General features: G+C 37.4%; 1 protein-coding gene across 2 annotated transcripts in view; it reads left to right on the top strand.

Moving 5' to 3' along the window:
* ARHGEF7 (Rho guanine nucleotide exchange factor 7) overlaps positions 1-14512 on the top strand; it is a 118277-nt gene extending 103765 nt beyond the window's left edge. For both annotated transcript variants that reach the window (XM_082277313.1, XM_082277314.1), the window contains exons 19-21: positions 7563-7662; positions 8296-8350; positions 11480-14512. In XM_082277313.1, the coding sequence (XP_082133439.1) occupies positions 7563-7662; positions 8296-8350; positions 11480-11602 (278 nt within the window). In that variant the 3' untranslated portion in view covers positions 11603-14512. The remainder of the gene's footprint in view (positions 1-7562; positions 7663-8295; positions 8351-11479) is intronic.
* The last annotated feature ends 313 nt before the right edge of the window (positions 14513-14825 follow it).

Genomic DNA, 14825 nt, shown 5'->3' with positions numbered 1-14825 from the left:
CCAAGTGCAACACCCTTATCCCTTTTCACATAAGCATGTTATCCAGTGTTCAGATACTACTCTGTGAACAAGTTCAGAGTAATCATGATGAAATTTAACTGCAGCCTGAGAACTTGATCACACTGTTTAAAAGATAATCAAAACCTTTCTGCAGGTTACATGATCAGAAAGTTGTAATTGCTAGATGTGCATGATTACAGAAGGTGGTCAGTGTGGAGATGATGTTTTAAGGCAGTTCACATCTTCAATTTATGTTCAGTCTTGTTTGATCCCCTGCTTTATCCTCTCTCATTGTTGTTGGCATTCTATAATATGACTATCAAAAGCAGTACTGCTTACCAAGGAGAGTTTTCAGGCATACATTTTACTGCTGGTCATATATTAATGTAATGACCAGGAACTTCTGTATGTATGTTGAACCTTTTTCAAATGGAGGAGTCTTGCTTTGAGAAATGAGATAAGTATACGTGCTCCATATCATTTCACAGCACATTTGTAACCCACTTCACTCCCTTCTTCCTTTCAGTCAGTTTTCCTGTTTTGTTTTTTTAACACATATGGAAAGTATGGATTGTTTTTTGCCCTGTTTCTTATGCTGTGGTGTTCTAGTTGAATGATGTTTTCTGCACTGGATAAATGATAATTCCTTTATGTCTGTTTCATGTTATATAGTGTAAATATGAGTTTGTAATACAGTTGTTGCACTTGAACTTTCCTTATCACACAGAAAGTTTTGTTATCCAGATCCGAAGATTTTGACTTTCTATGCACCAAAGCTTTGACAGTTTACCACCATTAATTATTGTAGCATTTAAATCATTAAGTACTATCATAATTAGGATCTCTCATATTGTGTATTCTCATATTAACATCACAGCACATTTAAAACCATTCTATGTCTTCAGTGTTACAGGCTGTAAGCTATTGTGAACTGATCAGGAGTATTAATGCAAAATGCTCGAAACAAACAAAAAAAAAAGGCAATTGTGGAAATGGTGGTATTCAGTCCAAAGGTTCAGTGTTTCTATTTTTGTGGAACTTTAGTCATGGTAATAACAGTACCTTATGTTTATGCAATTCTGTAAATTGTATGTGTACAGTTACAAATACACTGGAAGGATGGAGAACCTGAACTGGAAGGTAGGTTCAAGCCATTGTCAGGCCCTCTTCTCATGGCTTATGCAGAGTTCCCATAAACTAGTGCTTACCATAAACTGAAGCCAACCAATATTAATTTGGTGTTTTGCGTAATCTTGCCAAAACACAGTAATGTGTATATAGTGAAGTAAAACATAGAAAGAATAATATATATTGTGCACTTCATTGTGAATGGGAGAAGCCATCTTCAGTAGGTGACTGCCTTTGGAAAATGCAAAATGGATGTATATCTGAATGTTTCATTGTACTGTACAGTATGCATATTGTTTGTGGTTGCATATATCAATTAAGTGTTTTGTTTTATATAAAAAGGACATCTGTTATGTACAGTTGAAATAAATTTTGCATTTGCTAGACTGTGACTTTAATATTTAATTATTACACAGGGGGAAAGGACAGCAGAACTTGTAACTTAACACATCCTCTTCTCCCTATGCCTCCTTTCTCTTCCTTCCTTATTCCCAGAGGAATCAAATGCTGATGTGAAAGATCTTTTTTGACATGTGTGTAATCTTTGTTTAATATAGTTGACATCTACAGGAAATTCAATGTAATGTTACGTATGTATTCTTCTATATCCTCCTTTTTTAAAAAATAATTTCAGATACATTGCCATCTATAAATTGTTCTTCTGTTGCCTCCCTCTCCTGTTAAACTGATTTTATTTTCCTCCTTTTAGTGGTTTTGTGTGTGTGTGTTTTGTTTTTTTTTTTTTTTTTTTTTTTTTTTGGTTGGTATACTGGGCTGAATTATTGGAACAATCTAAAACCTACTTCTGCAGATCCTGTTGCCAGAGAGAAATTTTATGAATATACTAAAGGTGTATATAACCTTATGTGTTTTCATGATTTAATATTACATTTAATATTTTTCTTTTTAAAGCAAGAGTTATCCATAGTGTTTCTACGTAAAAGATGCTCACATGAGTGAATTTAAATAAATCAATAAGCTAATATATGTGCTAAAATGTTTACATCAGAATAAATTTAATAATCACTCCTCTCTATTAAAAGGTCATAACTTTGTTTTGCTATGACTGTAACAGCTCTAGTCCTGCAGCCGTCTGGTTGGAAGTTTTTGTACTGGTTGGTGAAATACAGAAAGTTTAGTGGGGTAGCTCTTTCCAAATGTTGTCTTAGAAATCTCCCATGTCTTCAGATGGTGTATTTGTATTATCAAATTATTCATTCTGTTCTTATATGACTAACACTTACATATGAAGTTATATTTCGGTCCACTTTGTTTCCATTTTACTCATCTGAGCATATTGCTGAAAAATGCCTAAATCAGTCATCTGAGTCATGTGGATTTTTTTTTTTCCTGTTTGTGTATCTCTATTCGTTTAAAAAAAAAAGACAAAACAACTTCATGCCCAATCCTTTTTTGTTATTCCCAAGAATTTGCAAATGATGGTGTATCTTATACAGTGAACTAAAGTTTAGCTGATATTTGAATTCTGGTTTGTATTTTCTTTACAAAGACATTAAAGGGTACCCTTTTGATTTTAGCAGATCTGTAGCACAGATTTTTCCGATTTCTAAATCTCAACACAGGCAGAGTCTGGGAGCCACCATTTTTTGGATTCTTTGTATTAGGACCTCATGAAAAATTTATTAAGAAAGAGCAGGTTAATTTGGCAGGTGTGCTCATCCACTTTAACATCTTTAATATAAAAAATACAGTGGAACACTGAATATTTAAAATGACAAGTAACTTTTTTTTGCCTAACATTTACTTCACTAGGAGATGTACATGTCTGTACATGCCAGTGGTTAATGGTTGATCTAAACAGTTGTGTATATTCACACTTGTTTTTCAGTGGCAAGTCATGCTTCTTTCTTTGAAACTCAAGTAAATTTAATTTCTGAGAGCTTCTTAGCTTGTAAAGTTGGTGAAAAACAGAACTGTATATTTACAAGTACTGTTCCAAATTTTTGACCTTTATCCTTGTCTTGTTCCACTCCTTACCTCTCCTAATCACAGTAAAGGTATGAAGAAGTGAAGAAAACAATAATACTTAAAAGCTGTTCAACAGAGTCTTTGCTCATGGCCTCAGATTATGCTGTGCACTTCTGGAAATTAACCACCATCCCCACACGTCTGACTTCCATAGCTTAAATTAGGACACTCATAGTCTTCTATGACTATGAGCCTTCTCCTCCCATTCACCAGCTGGAGGAAGCTGTTCTTGGTTGACTGGGGAGAGCTGGCTTTTAACTTGATGCCCTGAAATTAGCTATTTTAAGCAGGTGACGTGGATACCCACCTCCATTTTACTCTTGGCTTAAATGGTTCCTGGACAGACAAGGTCTTTGAACATAGGCAGAAATTTAATATCCACTTAAAGTGGAACGGTTTCTGAATTTCATCCTCCTTTTCTTACTTCCCTCCTGCAAAACTTCTGGATTCCCTTCATATTTGTCTGCTAAGTGATTCAAAACAAAGGACCGACCAGACTGTTTACCAGTACAGCTCTTTCTGAAGCCTGGCTTCTGTCAGGAACCAGGATGGTTCCGTATTAAAATAGCATGGTGCCCAGAGAAATTGTGGATGCCTCATCCCTGGAAGTGCTCAAGGCCTGTTTGGATGGGGCTTTGAGCAACCTGGTCTCGTGGAAGGTGTCCCTGCCCAAGGCAGGGGGGTTGACTCAGTGTCAACCATTATGTAAGATGTCAAGCTCCTTTTGGGGGAGAGTGAATAAAAGGCTGAGGTTGTGAGTTAGGATTACAAACAGACATCAGTGAGAACCTCTGTTGCATTCAGCTTCTGCTATAGTATCTTCCTGGTTTGGTGTTAGAACGGGCTAAATTTGCTAAACCTATAATTTAGGGTATAGTATTGTCAAAAAGTGTAATTCTTTATTCTCCACTCTAGGACTGAGAGATACTGATATTGAATAGATCTTTTTTTTTTTTGGATGGAATTTAATTTATGGAAACTTAGTTGAAACTTGATTGTAGTGGTCAGTTGTTTGCCTTAATTATTCAACAGACTTCTAAACAGTGGGGTCATTCTTCCAAGACCCTAGATTTAACAGTTCCATGTTGAGAAGTTACAGCAACTTACTTGGCCTTAATATTTGTTTGCTGATCTTGAAGTAATGGTTTGGGTTTGTCAAACATCCTTTCTTGTCCCATCCACCTTCCTTCCCTGAATACCCTCCCCCTGCCAAAAAAACCCCCAAACCAAATGAAACCCTGTTTTGTGTAGCTTGGGGTGTGGAGTGTCCATCTTTAAAAAAAATGCAAACCCAAACTAAACCAAAAAACAGCAACGACAACAACAAATCCCTCCACAAAAACTCCCCAACAAACTAACTGACTGGTACCTGTGGTTATGGTGTGTCAAGGTGTATTAGGCAGTTGTTTGAGGTCAATTTAAGTATAGTCATTTGGCCTTTTTGACTTGGAATAGTGTCTTGTAATAAAATTTAGTGTGAAACCTGGATGCTTAGGATTGAGGAATAGTAGATATGGCAAACGAAAGTAACTTGATTCTTCCACCCTATTTCATGAAAATGTGGAGTATGTCTCAAAGGTGTTTAGGATTATCTAAGCTGCTGGAACCTCCTTGACTGTCCTTTCAGTATTGATTCAGTGGGAAGTGCCCACTGTACTGTAACACAACCCTTTCTGTGTGTCCTAAAGCTGTAGCTTTTGCAGAGCGAAATGGTTACACAGAGGATAAGCATATAGAACCTGATGAAGGCACAAGGTGCAATTTAGGGGATATTGCTGAGTACCAGTGATGAGATGACTCTGCTTGAAGTTCCTTCCAGATGTATAATTGCAAAAAAAAGCACCTTAAAAAAAAAAAAAAAAAAAAAGGATAGCTGCTGGCGTAAGTGGTGCAGAAAAGCAGTATTTTGAAATAGCTTCCTTTTGCCTTTAGAACTTGACACTTCATCTCTGATGTTACTGTGCACGTACTGATTTGATGACCGGATCCTTTGTGGGAGGGTAGATGTGCTGTGTGTTTGTACCTTTGATACTCAGCAAGTGCTTGTGGGGTATAGGAAAAAAAATCTACAAGAAAGAAAAACCCACCAAAGCTCAAAAAACCTAAACCACGAGAAAGGAGAAAGTGTGGGGGGTTTTGCATAAGTACAAACCATAAGAGCAGCGAGAGTTCTGACATACAAGCAAGGGTTTGTATTACCAGAGGTGTTGGAGCAATGAAGGCGAGAGTGAGACTTGTGTTCTGCTGTAGCTGCTGTCCCATGGCACAGGAAGGTCAGTGTTCACAGCAGCAGTTTTGCATTGTGTGTGTTTGTGTAGTGTGAGGTCTCCTTGTATGTATAGTGTTGGTGAGCTGCTTTGTGTGTCTCAGCAGTGTTGTGTGCTGTGCTCTGCTGTACATTCATCAGGATACGCTGCTGTAGACATCTGCTTCACATGCATGTGTGTGTATAACTGAACAGCTGGGACATTTGTTGTCAAGCTGTCTCCTCCATGCTATTTGTGCTTTGCAAGGACCCATGTTACCCTGCCCAAGCAGACAGCTGGATGCAGCTCTATAGAAGGAGAAAGATAACGCGTGCTCCATTTGGGTGGAGGGAGTCATGGGTGCGAAACACATGGCAGTTCTCTCCCCCTTGGTCAGTTCTCCCTCCCTTGGCCTGTGCTGGGCTGAGGTGTGCTCCACATCAGTACAGAGACCCAAAATGCAGTGATCTGGTAGCAGCTGCTGCCAACTAATTCCCACAATTCAGTTCTGTTACCTGCAAGGCTAATAAAGCAGAGCAGTAAGCAATTGACTGAAATAAACATAAGAGAGCTTTTAACACTTAGAGTTTGACAGCACAAACAGGGAAGTGTCCTTGACCTCCCTACAGAGTTTGGATATGTTTGTTTTATAGGTTGTTCCTTCTGGAAAATAGGTGGCAGTGGAAGTGTATTAACTCTTAAAAGATCTCTTCATTCTGTAAGAAGAACTTACAGCTTTCAAGGACGTGATTGTTTCTCAAATCTGAAGTTATCTTTATTCCATATGATTTTGACAACCATATACTGATACATTAGATCTTTACTGTAAGCTTAAGGAAACTGTTTTCTTAATTAAAAACATTTGTTATTGTTTGCTAAAATAGTTTAAATAGCTAAATATGTACAACTAAGGTTGGGTCCAAACATGTACAGATAAGGTAGGGTCCCTACAAGCTCACTGTTCAGAACTCAAGACTGCAGCTGTTTAGGAAGTTAGTATTTTTTAGTGAGTGTGATTTATTCAACTTTTTAATTTGTTTATATTATGTATTTTACTATGAATCATAAAGAAAAGTGCTGTTATCACAAAGCAGCTGTTCAGCAATTAATTTCTCTGGACAGGCATGTGCTCTGTAGTACCAAGTTATCAGTTTGAACTGTATGAGACTTAAGAAATTCCTGGTTAATGAAAGTTCACTACAGTGAATTGGTAGGCAGGTATACCTTGATTGTTAAAACCAATGTCTTAGTTAAAAAATTTAAGAAATGCTTTATCTGCAGTGTTTGAATTCTGTACAAATGCTTAGACACCAATTTATTTACCGACCTTCTTAAAAAAAACCCTTGTAATTTGTTGCAGCCTAATTAAATAATCTTTGTAGAATACATACTTTATGTACTTATGGGTGGATGCACATTTCTGGGCTGTAGATTTTTCTAGTCAGAGCTATTTTTTTATAATCTACATTTTATCTTGATGTCATAAATTGTAATGTGTGGAAAAAGTTCTGAAGATATTGGAATGCTTTGAGTTTTTATCATCAAACCATGCAGTGCTTTTTAAAACATCTATTAAATACAAAGAGTGTATTTCATTTGGTAGGAATGAATTATAGGACTAAAAGGCTATGTGTAAGAGGATTTGCATGTATATGTGCACGCACACACACAGGTGTGGTGCTTACAGTGTTTTGGCGAAAAGGGTTTTCACTTATTTTTCTTTAATTGCTGTGTCATTTGATGCCACTATTCTGCTCCTTACTGACAGAGTAATGGGTTTAGAGCAGAATAGTTTCTTGGTTTTGTATCAATGTGAGATCAGAATCTGTCCTTGAGGCTTAAATCACTGTTACTTAATCAGAGCTATGTCTTTCTTTCTCAGTCTGCCATGGGGAATTTGCACAGCTTTTACTGATGGTTGAGTAGTGCACTATTCCTTGAACAGTGTAACATCCCCGTCAATGACTCGGGCGTTATGTCAGCAGTGGGATACGAGTGTCAGACAACCTTTTGTTGTTGTAAGGCTGTGATTTCAAAAGTAACAAATGTGTCAGTAACTTGTGCATAGAGGGAAGGGGGAAATGGAAAGTGGTATAGCTTGGTCATGGGGGTGTATCATGCAGTGAATGAAAGAATAATCTTTGAAATGTCTCAGTGGCATTTGTGAGTTGCTCATTTTTTAATATATTTTTACAACAGGTTCCCGTAAAGAATCAGCTCCTCAAGTCCTGCTTCCAGAAGAAGAAAAAATTATTGTAGAAGAAACTAAAAGTAATGGTCAGACTGTTATAGAAGAGAAGTAAGAAAACGTTTAATGAATGATGAATTAAAGTAGTAAACTTTGCGCTCTTCTTCCTCCTCCTGTCTCCCATTATAGTAGGGTCTGTGTGGTATGTTTGTAGTTGGAGCAGAGTTATTTGGAGTATGCTGCCAGTCCTCTAAGTGCAGTTGGCCTTCATTTAAATGTCTGGTTTCTTTGTATATGCTGTGCAACTTTTTCCACCTGTGCCAAGAAGTGATGTGCTTCACTTACAAATAATTTTTCCAAGTGCTGTCAGATTTCAGTATTAAATTGGTGTCATCCTTCTTGTTAGCATGTGGCGTCGTTCTACTTTTTTGGTAAAGTGTTATGTTGGAAATGAAACTACTGTTCTGTTGTAGAAAGCTGTAATACAGAAACCAGTAGAGGTCTCTTAAGTGCTTGAGAGGTGTTTCTTTTCACAGAAGCTGGTAACAAGTCCTTGCCTTAGTGGATATAAATCAGGATTAGACAATGTATTTTTTTAACACAGGTTCGAAATTAGCTATTAGCTGTGGGGTATGGGGTGTTTTCTATTTAATTGCATTTCATTTTACGGTTTTGTCTAATAATAGATTTAGATGTGTATTTCTGAAAACTGTTGTTACAGATGATCTTCTTTTTTCATTTTAGAAGCCTTGTTGACACAGTATATGCATTAAAGGATGAAGTACAGGAGTTAAGACAGGTTGGTAACTTGCTACATATATAGCAACATGGAGAAGGAAAAGATAGAAGACTTGTTTTAAAACTAAATATGGCTTGCAAGTTCACTTTGACAGTCATTAACTTGAATTTTGGACTAGATCTACTTTCAGAAGTAAAATACCATTTGCCGAAAAGCACTCCCTGTTGTTATCAGTCTTTTGAGAATAGCATTGAGTATTGTTTCTCTGAGGTGAATTACTAAGCTGGTTTTGGATGTTGCAGCTTCTAAAATGGTGGAAGTGTTAAACAAATTCAGTTGTGCTGTATCACCAGCAAAGTAAGCTTACAGTGACTAAGAAATCGTAGTTGCTTGAGAATGCTAATAAAGGCCTAAATAGAACCAGAGATTTATAGTTCTAAAATGATACAATCTTACAGTAACCTGAACACCTCTTATCAATCAGTTCTTAAAACCGCTCATTTCCAGACAGCAGTCCTTTTCAGTGCCTATCACATGGCTTTTTTAAAATGAGGGCTTCACGTTAGCTCTGGGTGCTTCTTTGTCACTTGTTCTAAATATTCACCATGAATAAATAAAAATATCTTCTTATCAGGATATAGCTTGTTTTAACCATGCTAGTGGTGCTGCATGTAGTCTTTGCTTAATGTGTAGGTGAAAAAAAGCATTGGGTTTTCCTCACTCTGCGAGGTGTGAATTTGCTTACCAGTCTGACTCCAGAAGTTGGATAAAATTTCCTGTGTTAATGTAAAAAGGATTTGTATTCAAATTTCTTAAGGTCTAGGGCTATAAATGTGAATTCTTTGCCATCTGTAAGCATGCCCAGTATTTCTAAGGATGTAATGCATATTCCTTGAAATAGGACAGTTGATGCATTGCATACTTAAGTTCTGCTGTGTTCAGCATATAAAGAATGAGTATCCCAGGTTAGACGTGAATTTGAAAGTCTTTTTAAAAACACAATTCGCATAATAAAAGCAGCAATAATAGCCCACTGATACTCCTGTGGCCTCCTGCTTTTGTACAGAGAATAAATGTGCAGCCTCACTGAGGCTCTGCTCAGCTCCATGACACTTAAACAGAAAGTCACCTTTTCCTGAGCTTCATGCAACAGCTCTCTTTTCTGGAGCCTTTCCAAATAGATGTTCTTCACAATCTTACATCTTCCAAAGCTAAGACATATAAAAGCCTGATTTCATTCTCTTTTATATCAAGAATTCAGGAATCTCATCTTAAAAGCATTCATTGGTTCACTGCTGTGATGCTACTAACCAGAGAAGTGGCAGAAATAATGTCTGAGCTGGCAAGGGCTTTATGGATAAAGGCTCTCTGAGAGTACATAGCATCCTGGTGGATGTAGACACCAGACTGCAAATAGCAGCTTCCATAGGTTATTCGTAGCTGTTGTTCCACAGGCAATGTACTTGAATAGTATGGTCCTGAATTGGCTGACTTAATAACTTAAATCTACGTGAAATAATGAACTTTGCGAGTTTCTCAACAGGCTTGAGGAGGGAATGGAGTTAATGAGGTGACAGACCTCATTAACTTGGTTGTGTGTATAGACAAGAGAACAAGGAGCTGGAGAGCAGTGTCACAGAAAGGGACCTGGGGGTCCTGGTGGATGACAAGCTGAACCTGAGCCAGCAGTGCCCTGGCAGCCAGGAGGGCCAACCCTGTCCTGGGGGGCATCAGGCACAGCATCGCCAGCCGGGCAAGGGAGGGGATTGTCCTGCTCTGCTCTGCACTGGGGCGGCCTCACCTCGAGTGCTGGGGGCAGCTTTGGGTGCCACAATATAAGAAAGGTATTGAATGAGTAGAGAGTGTCCAAAGAGGGGCCATGAGGATGGTGAACGGCCTTGAGGGGAAGCTGGCTGAGGTCACTTGGTCTGTTCAGCCTGGAGAAGAGGAGGCTCAGAGGAGACCTCATTGAGATCTTCAACTTCTTGTGACAGGAAGCAGAGGAGCAGGTACCGATCTCTTCTGGTGACCAATGACAGGACTTGAGGAAACAGCATGAAGCTGAGTCAGGGTAGGTTTAGGTGGGATATCAGGAAAAAGGTTTTCACCCAGAGGGTGGTTGGGCACTGGAACAGACTCCCCAGGGAAGTGGTCACAGCACCAAGCCTGTCTGAATTCAGGAAGCATTTGGACAATGCTCTCAGGCACATGGTGTGATTCTTGGAGTGTCCTGTGCAGGGCCAGGAGTTGGACTTAATGATCTTGATGAGTCCTTTCCAATTCAACTCATATTCTATGATTTTATGATCCTATCCTGTTTCTAGAAATGTCTATAAATGACAGCTAATGGGAGTTCAGTTGGACCCTTGGATTGCAGGCCTGTGTTTGTTAAACACTGTTAGACTTATCTTGGGGCCTTCTTTAAATGTTTTCTTTATCTTCTGGTTCCTTCCCTGCTGTTCCCAGCATCACCTTGACCTGTACAGGATTAAATAGTGTAAGCATTCCTGTGGATTGGTCTGTCACCCTTACAGTCCTGTTGTTCATTTATTTCAATACTGCCTGATGGCACTAAACAGTGAGAACACACTTTTGAATATACATGTGGAGAGATGGTGTTCCTTGAAATTCAGACTTCTCTTAGACTGCTGGTAGTCATCAGTCTAGTTTAAAATCTAGTCACAGAACGCTTTTCAGAGAACGTAATGGTTTTCAGGATACTCCTCTCAACTATTTACATTCCTAATGAAGCAAGTTAATTTGCATTAAGTTTTAAGAAGCTTTTGGGATATTGAAACCAGTTAAAATCACAGGAGGTTCTTACAGGGAATATTTAGTCTGCTTATTGCTCCATTTCCCTTCTCCATTAGCAACAAATATATTCTACTCCTCATTGATCAGATTTGAGCAGAAGAATTCAAGATTAGTGGCCATCTGTTACTAGCACTTTCTGTATAAAGGGCCCCCAAGTACAAATAGGAAGTAGCTCCGTTTCCATTTGGTGGCTTTTGTTGCATTGTGTGAAATAACTGTGTAACTTGTGAAGATTTAATAGAAGCTTTGCTTCTGAACAGCTGCTATTGGTTTTACTGAGAAGAGCCTTCAGAATTTGTAATTGACAGTGTATGTGTAGTCAGATCTGTTAAAAGCTCCCAAAACAAACGTAATATCTCTGTCTCTGTTAAACAGGATAACAAAAAGATGAAGAAATCATTAGAAGAGGAACAAAGAGCTCGCAAGGACTTGGAGAAGCTTGTTAGAAAAGTTCTAAAGAATATGAATGATCCGTCTTGGGATGAAACCAACTTATAACCACTTCTTTTTTTTTTTTCCCCTTCTTCTTTCTATTGAAAGACCAGTTGTAAAACTGAGCTGGGAAGCCTTCTGACATTAGTCAGTGTTGCATCAAGAGCACTATAAAACAGGATTTAACTGGATCTAGTGATTTCTTGCTCTGAACATACAGAAAGAGTCAAGCTATTTACTGAAGCAATCTGTACTTTAAACCTGGAGACCGTGAATCCTGAACTCTACTAAACTTAATTTGTTTGCATCCAAATTACCTCATTTTGCAGAAAGTGCAGCACCTGACTAAAAATCCATGTTTTTCAGTGGCTTTTTAATTAAATATGTATTTTTCATGTAAATAGCTGTAATTTAGAATGCATATGTGATTGATGTATCAGGGCTGATATGTTGGGGTTTTTTTTCTTGTGTTATTATAATGGTCACAAGTGTTAGAAATGATGGCAGTACTGTCTTACCTAAGAAAGGTCAGAGTTCTTTGTGGATAATTATGAATTATTTCCAAATTACCCACTTACCACACATGCAAATTTAAACCCCTATTTTTCCTATTTACCACTATATTTAAATCCTTTACTGTTACCTGTTACTTTAAACAGTTTACAGTTCCTTAAGAACAGTATTAAAATACAGGAGATTGTTTATTGACAGTATAAACAATTTTTAACAAATCTAATGTCCACAATTTACATTCACATACACTTGTTTGGCAGACTAATCTATTGTGCTTTGGCCACCAAAAGACTGATGTACTTGCCTGCTTTTTATGACTGTGATTTTTAGGTGTTTATGTACTACATTTTCTATTGTTGTGCTTAAACATACAGCTGGCTGATAACAGATCATACAGTTTGTTAAAGGAAAAAAATCAATCTAATCCAGAATTTTGTGAATAAATTGTTGCTATTTATATTTTATGGTCACAGCAATTAAATTTTAGCTAACCTTTGTGCATAAGACACATGGGCTAGGCCAAACTTCATTCAGAGCTTTGTTTCTATACCACTATATAAGATTCTCTGTTTGGAGTTCCCATACTGTGGAAGCAGTCATTCCTTTCCCACCCTGTTTTCTTTGCATGTTGCTGATTTCTGTCCTATTGGGATTTAAATGGAAAGAAATGTGGAAGTAAGATTTTTTAAATTGTACTGTAATTCATAATTTGCACTGCTGACGGATTTTAAAATACATAAAGGAACATTAATTCCCTAGTCTGATAGGTGCAATTACTGCAGTTTCTTGTATTTAAAATAGGAGATGATACATCCCTGCAAACAATGAGCTTCAGATGGAGCACTTAAAATACTAATCCCATTAAAACTCATTGTTTTCATGGATTTCATCAAACTTTGGATATGACTCCAGACAGTGCAGCTTTCTGAGGGGTTTGTGTTCAACTGAGTCAGAAGTGCAGGTATAGCACAGACTTGAGTCACAACTTTTGTCATTCTGATTTTCTACTGCTCTTTAACTCCAGCTAAATGTAATGCTCAGACTTGAGCAAAGGTTTGTACAAACTTTAGTGAGTTGGAGCCAGGATGATTTGGGGTGTAAAAATTGTCATGCACATTTTGAATCTAATGACAAATCTATTTTTAAAGCTATCCACTTTTTCCAGTCAAGAACAGGTTTTTTAAAATAGGAAATTCTGTCAATGATTACATACTTGAGAAACAATTCTGTGGGAATGGATGCTTCATAATCTGAGTAGACAAGTTGTTTTAGAAAGCTGAATTTGTAGGTGTCTTGTGTTTCTGCAATTTAAAAATGTTTTCCTTTAATTCTAAGGGAGGAGAAAATGGAAAAGCCTACATTATCAGAGTTATATATATTCACAAAACTTTGAATTTGTTAATTCTTGATACCAAAATCTTCCCTTGATATTTGCGGTTGCCCAGAAATGTGGACTGACACTATATTTATCTTCGCATTTAGAAAATATTCTTGCTAAAGGCTAAGTGATACCAACCCCTGCAAATGCATACTATCCTGGCCAAATTTAGACTTGGGAATGCCAATACAATTAGAATTTTGCTAACATTTTCACTTTCTGACATCCAGGGTATTTTCAGAGTGGTTTTTAATTTTCAATTGAGCATATGCGAAAGGACATTCCAGAGGAAGAAGTATGAAAGGAAAACATTAACCTTTGCAGTATTTAGCAAATTTTAACTCAGGAACAACTTCCATCACAACAACTTGTTTTACATTATATTGTAAAGAGTGGTGTTGCTATGTAAATCTGCTGACTCTTAGTATCTGTGATATTATAATTTCTGACAGTACCCCTATACTGACATCTTATGAACATGCCTTAAACACTGAATGATGAAGCAGTTGTTAAATATGACCAGGACTTAGGGACTGATTTTATTCAAGGTGGTTTGGAAGGACTAATTCTTACACAAACACACACACACACAAAAAAAGGAGGCAAAAAAGAAATCTGACCTAATGTTATAGATAGCTTTTGTCTCTAGTGCAGAGAGCAGTTTCCGGCTTTTGGGAACCAAGGAGTACCTGAACTTTTCTTCATTGACAATTTGTTACAGTGTATATAGATTGTAAATGTCACCATGGACCTTCTGAATTGTTGGAAACTTTATATAAGCATGGATAAATGGGGCACTGTTTATTTAACCTATTAAAGGGTTGTTTGTTTGCTCTCATCATTTAGGGATGAGGAGATGAAGCCATTTCTTATCCTATAGATGTGAAGCACTTTCAGTTCTGACCTGTCCAAAATGTAGCATAACATTTCTCTGTACTTACTGATGTATGTGTGTTTGTCTCACCCTGTCATGACATCTTAAAGATTGAGTAACTGACTGCTTTTGTATAAACCTTCTTAATGCAAATCATTTAGGGAATTTAGAGTATCCTGTTCACAGTGTCTGTGGAGAACTCTAGTTTAGATGTCACAATAATATCCTGGTATCCACTACTAAAGCGTTTATGCTACATTGTAATTAAACCATGAATTTTTCCCCCACCCTATGACGTGTTACATTTCATCTAATATGTGGGCTATGAGATAAAGAAGGGAAATTGCTTTAATTTTTTGCCTTTTATACAAATAACCACCTCTCCAATATAGTAGCTGCTATACTATCTTGAAAGAGCTTTTTCATGGTCTTTTATAAATAGTAAATTGATGCCTGGAAAACAAAACAATGCAAGGGTTGTTTAGAGGGGTGAGAAGGAGGATCTTAACTGTCTTGCATTGAGA

Source organism: Coloeus monedula (assembly GCF_965178545.1).
Source record: "Coloeus monedula genome assembly, chromosome: 3".
NCBI classification, from domain to species: domain Eukaryota; kingdom Metazoa; phylum Chordata; class Aves; order Passeriformes; family Corvidae; genus Coloeus; species Coloeus monedula.
The sequence above is the reverse complement of the archived record's forward strand: the minus strand, read 5'-3'. Positions and strand labels throughout refer to the sequence as shown.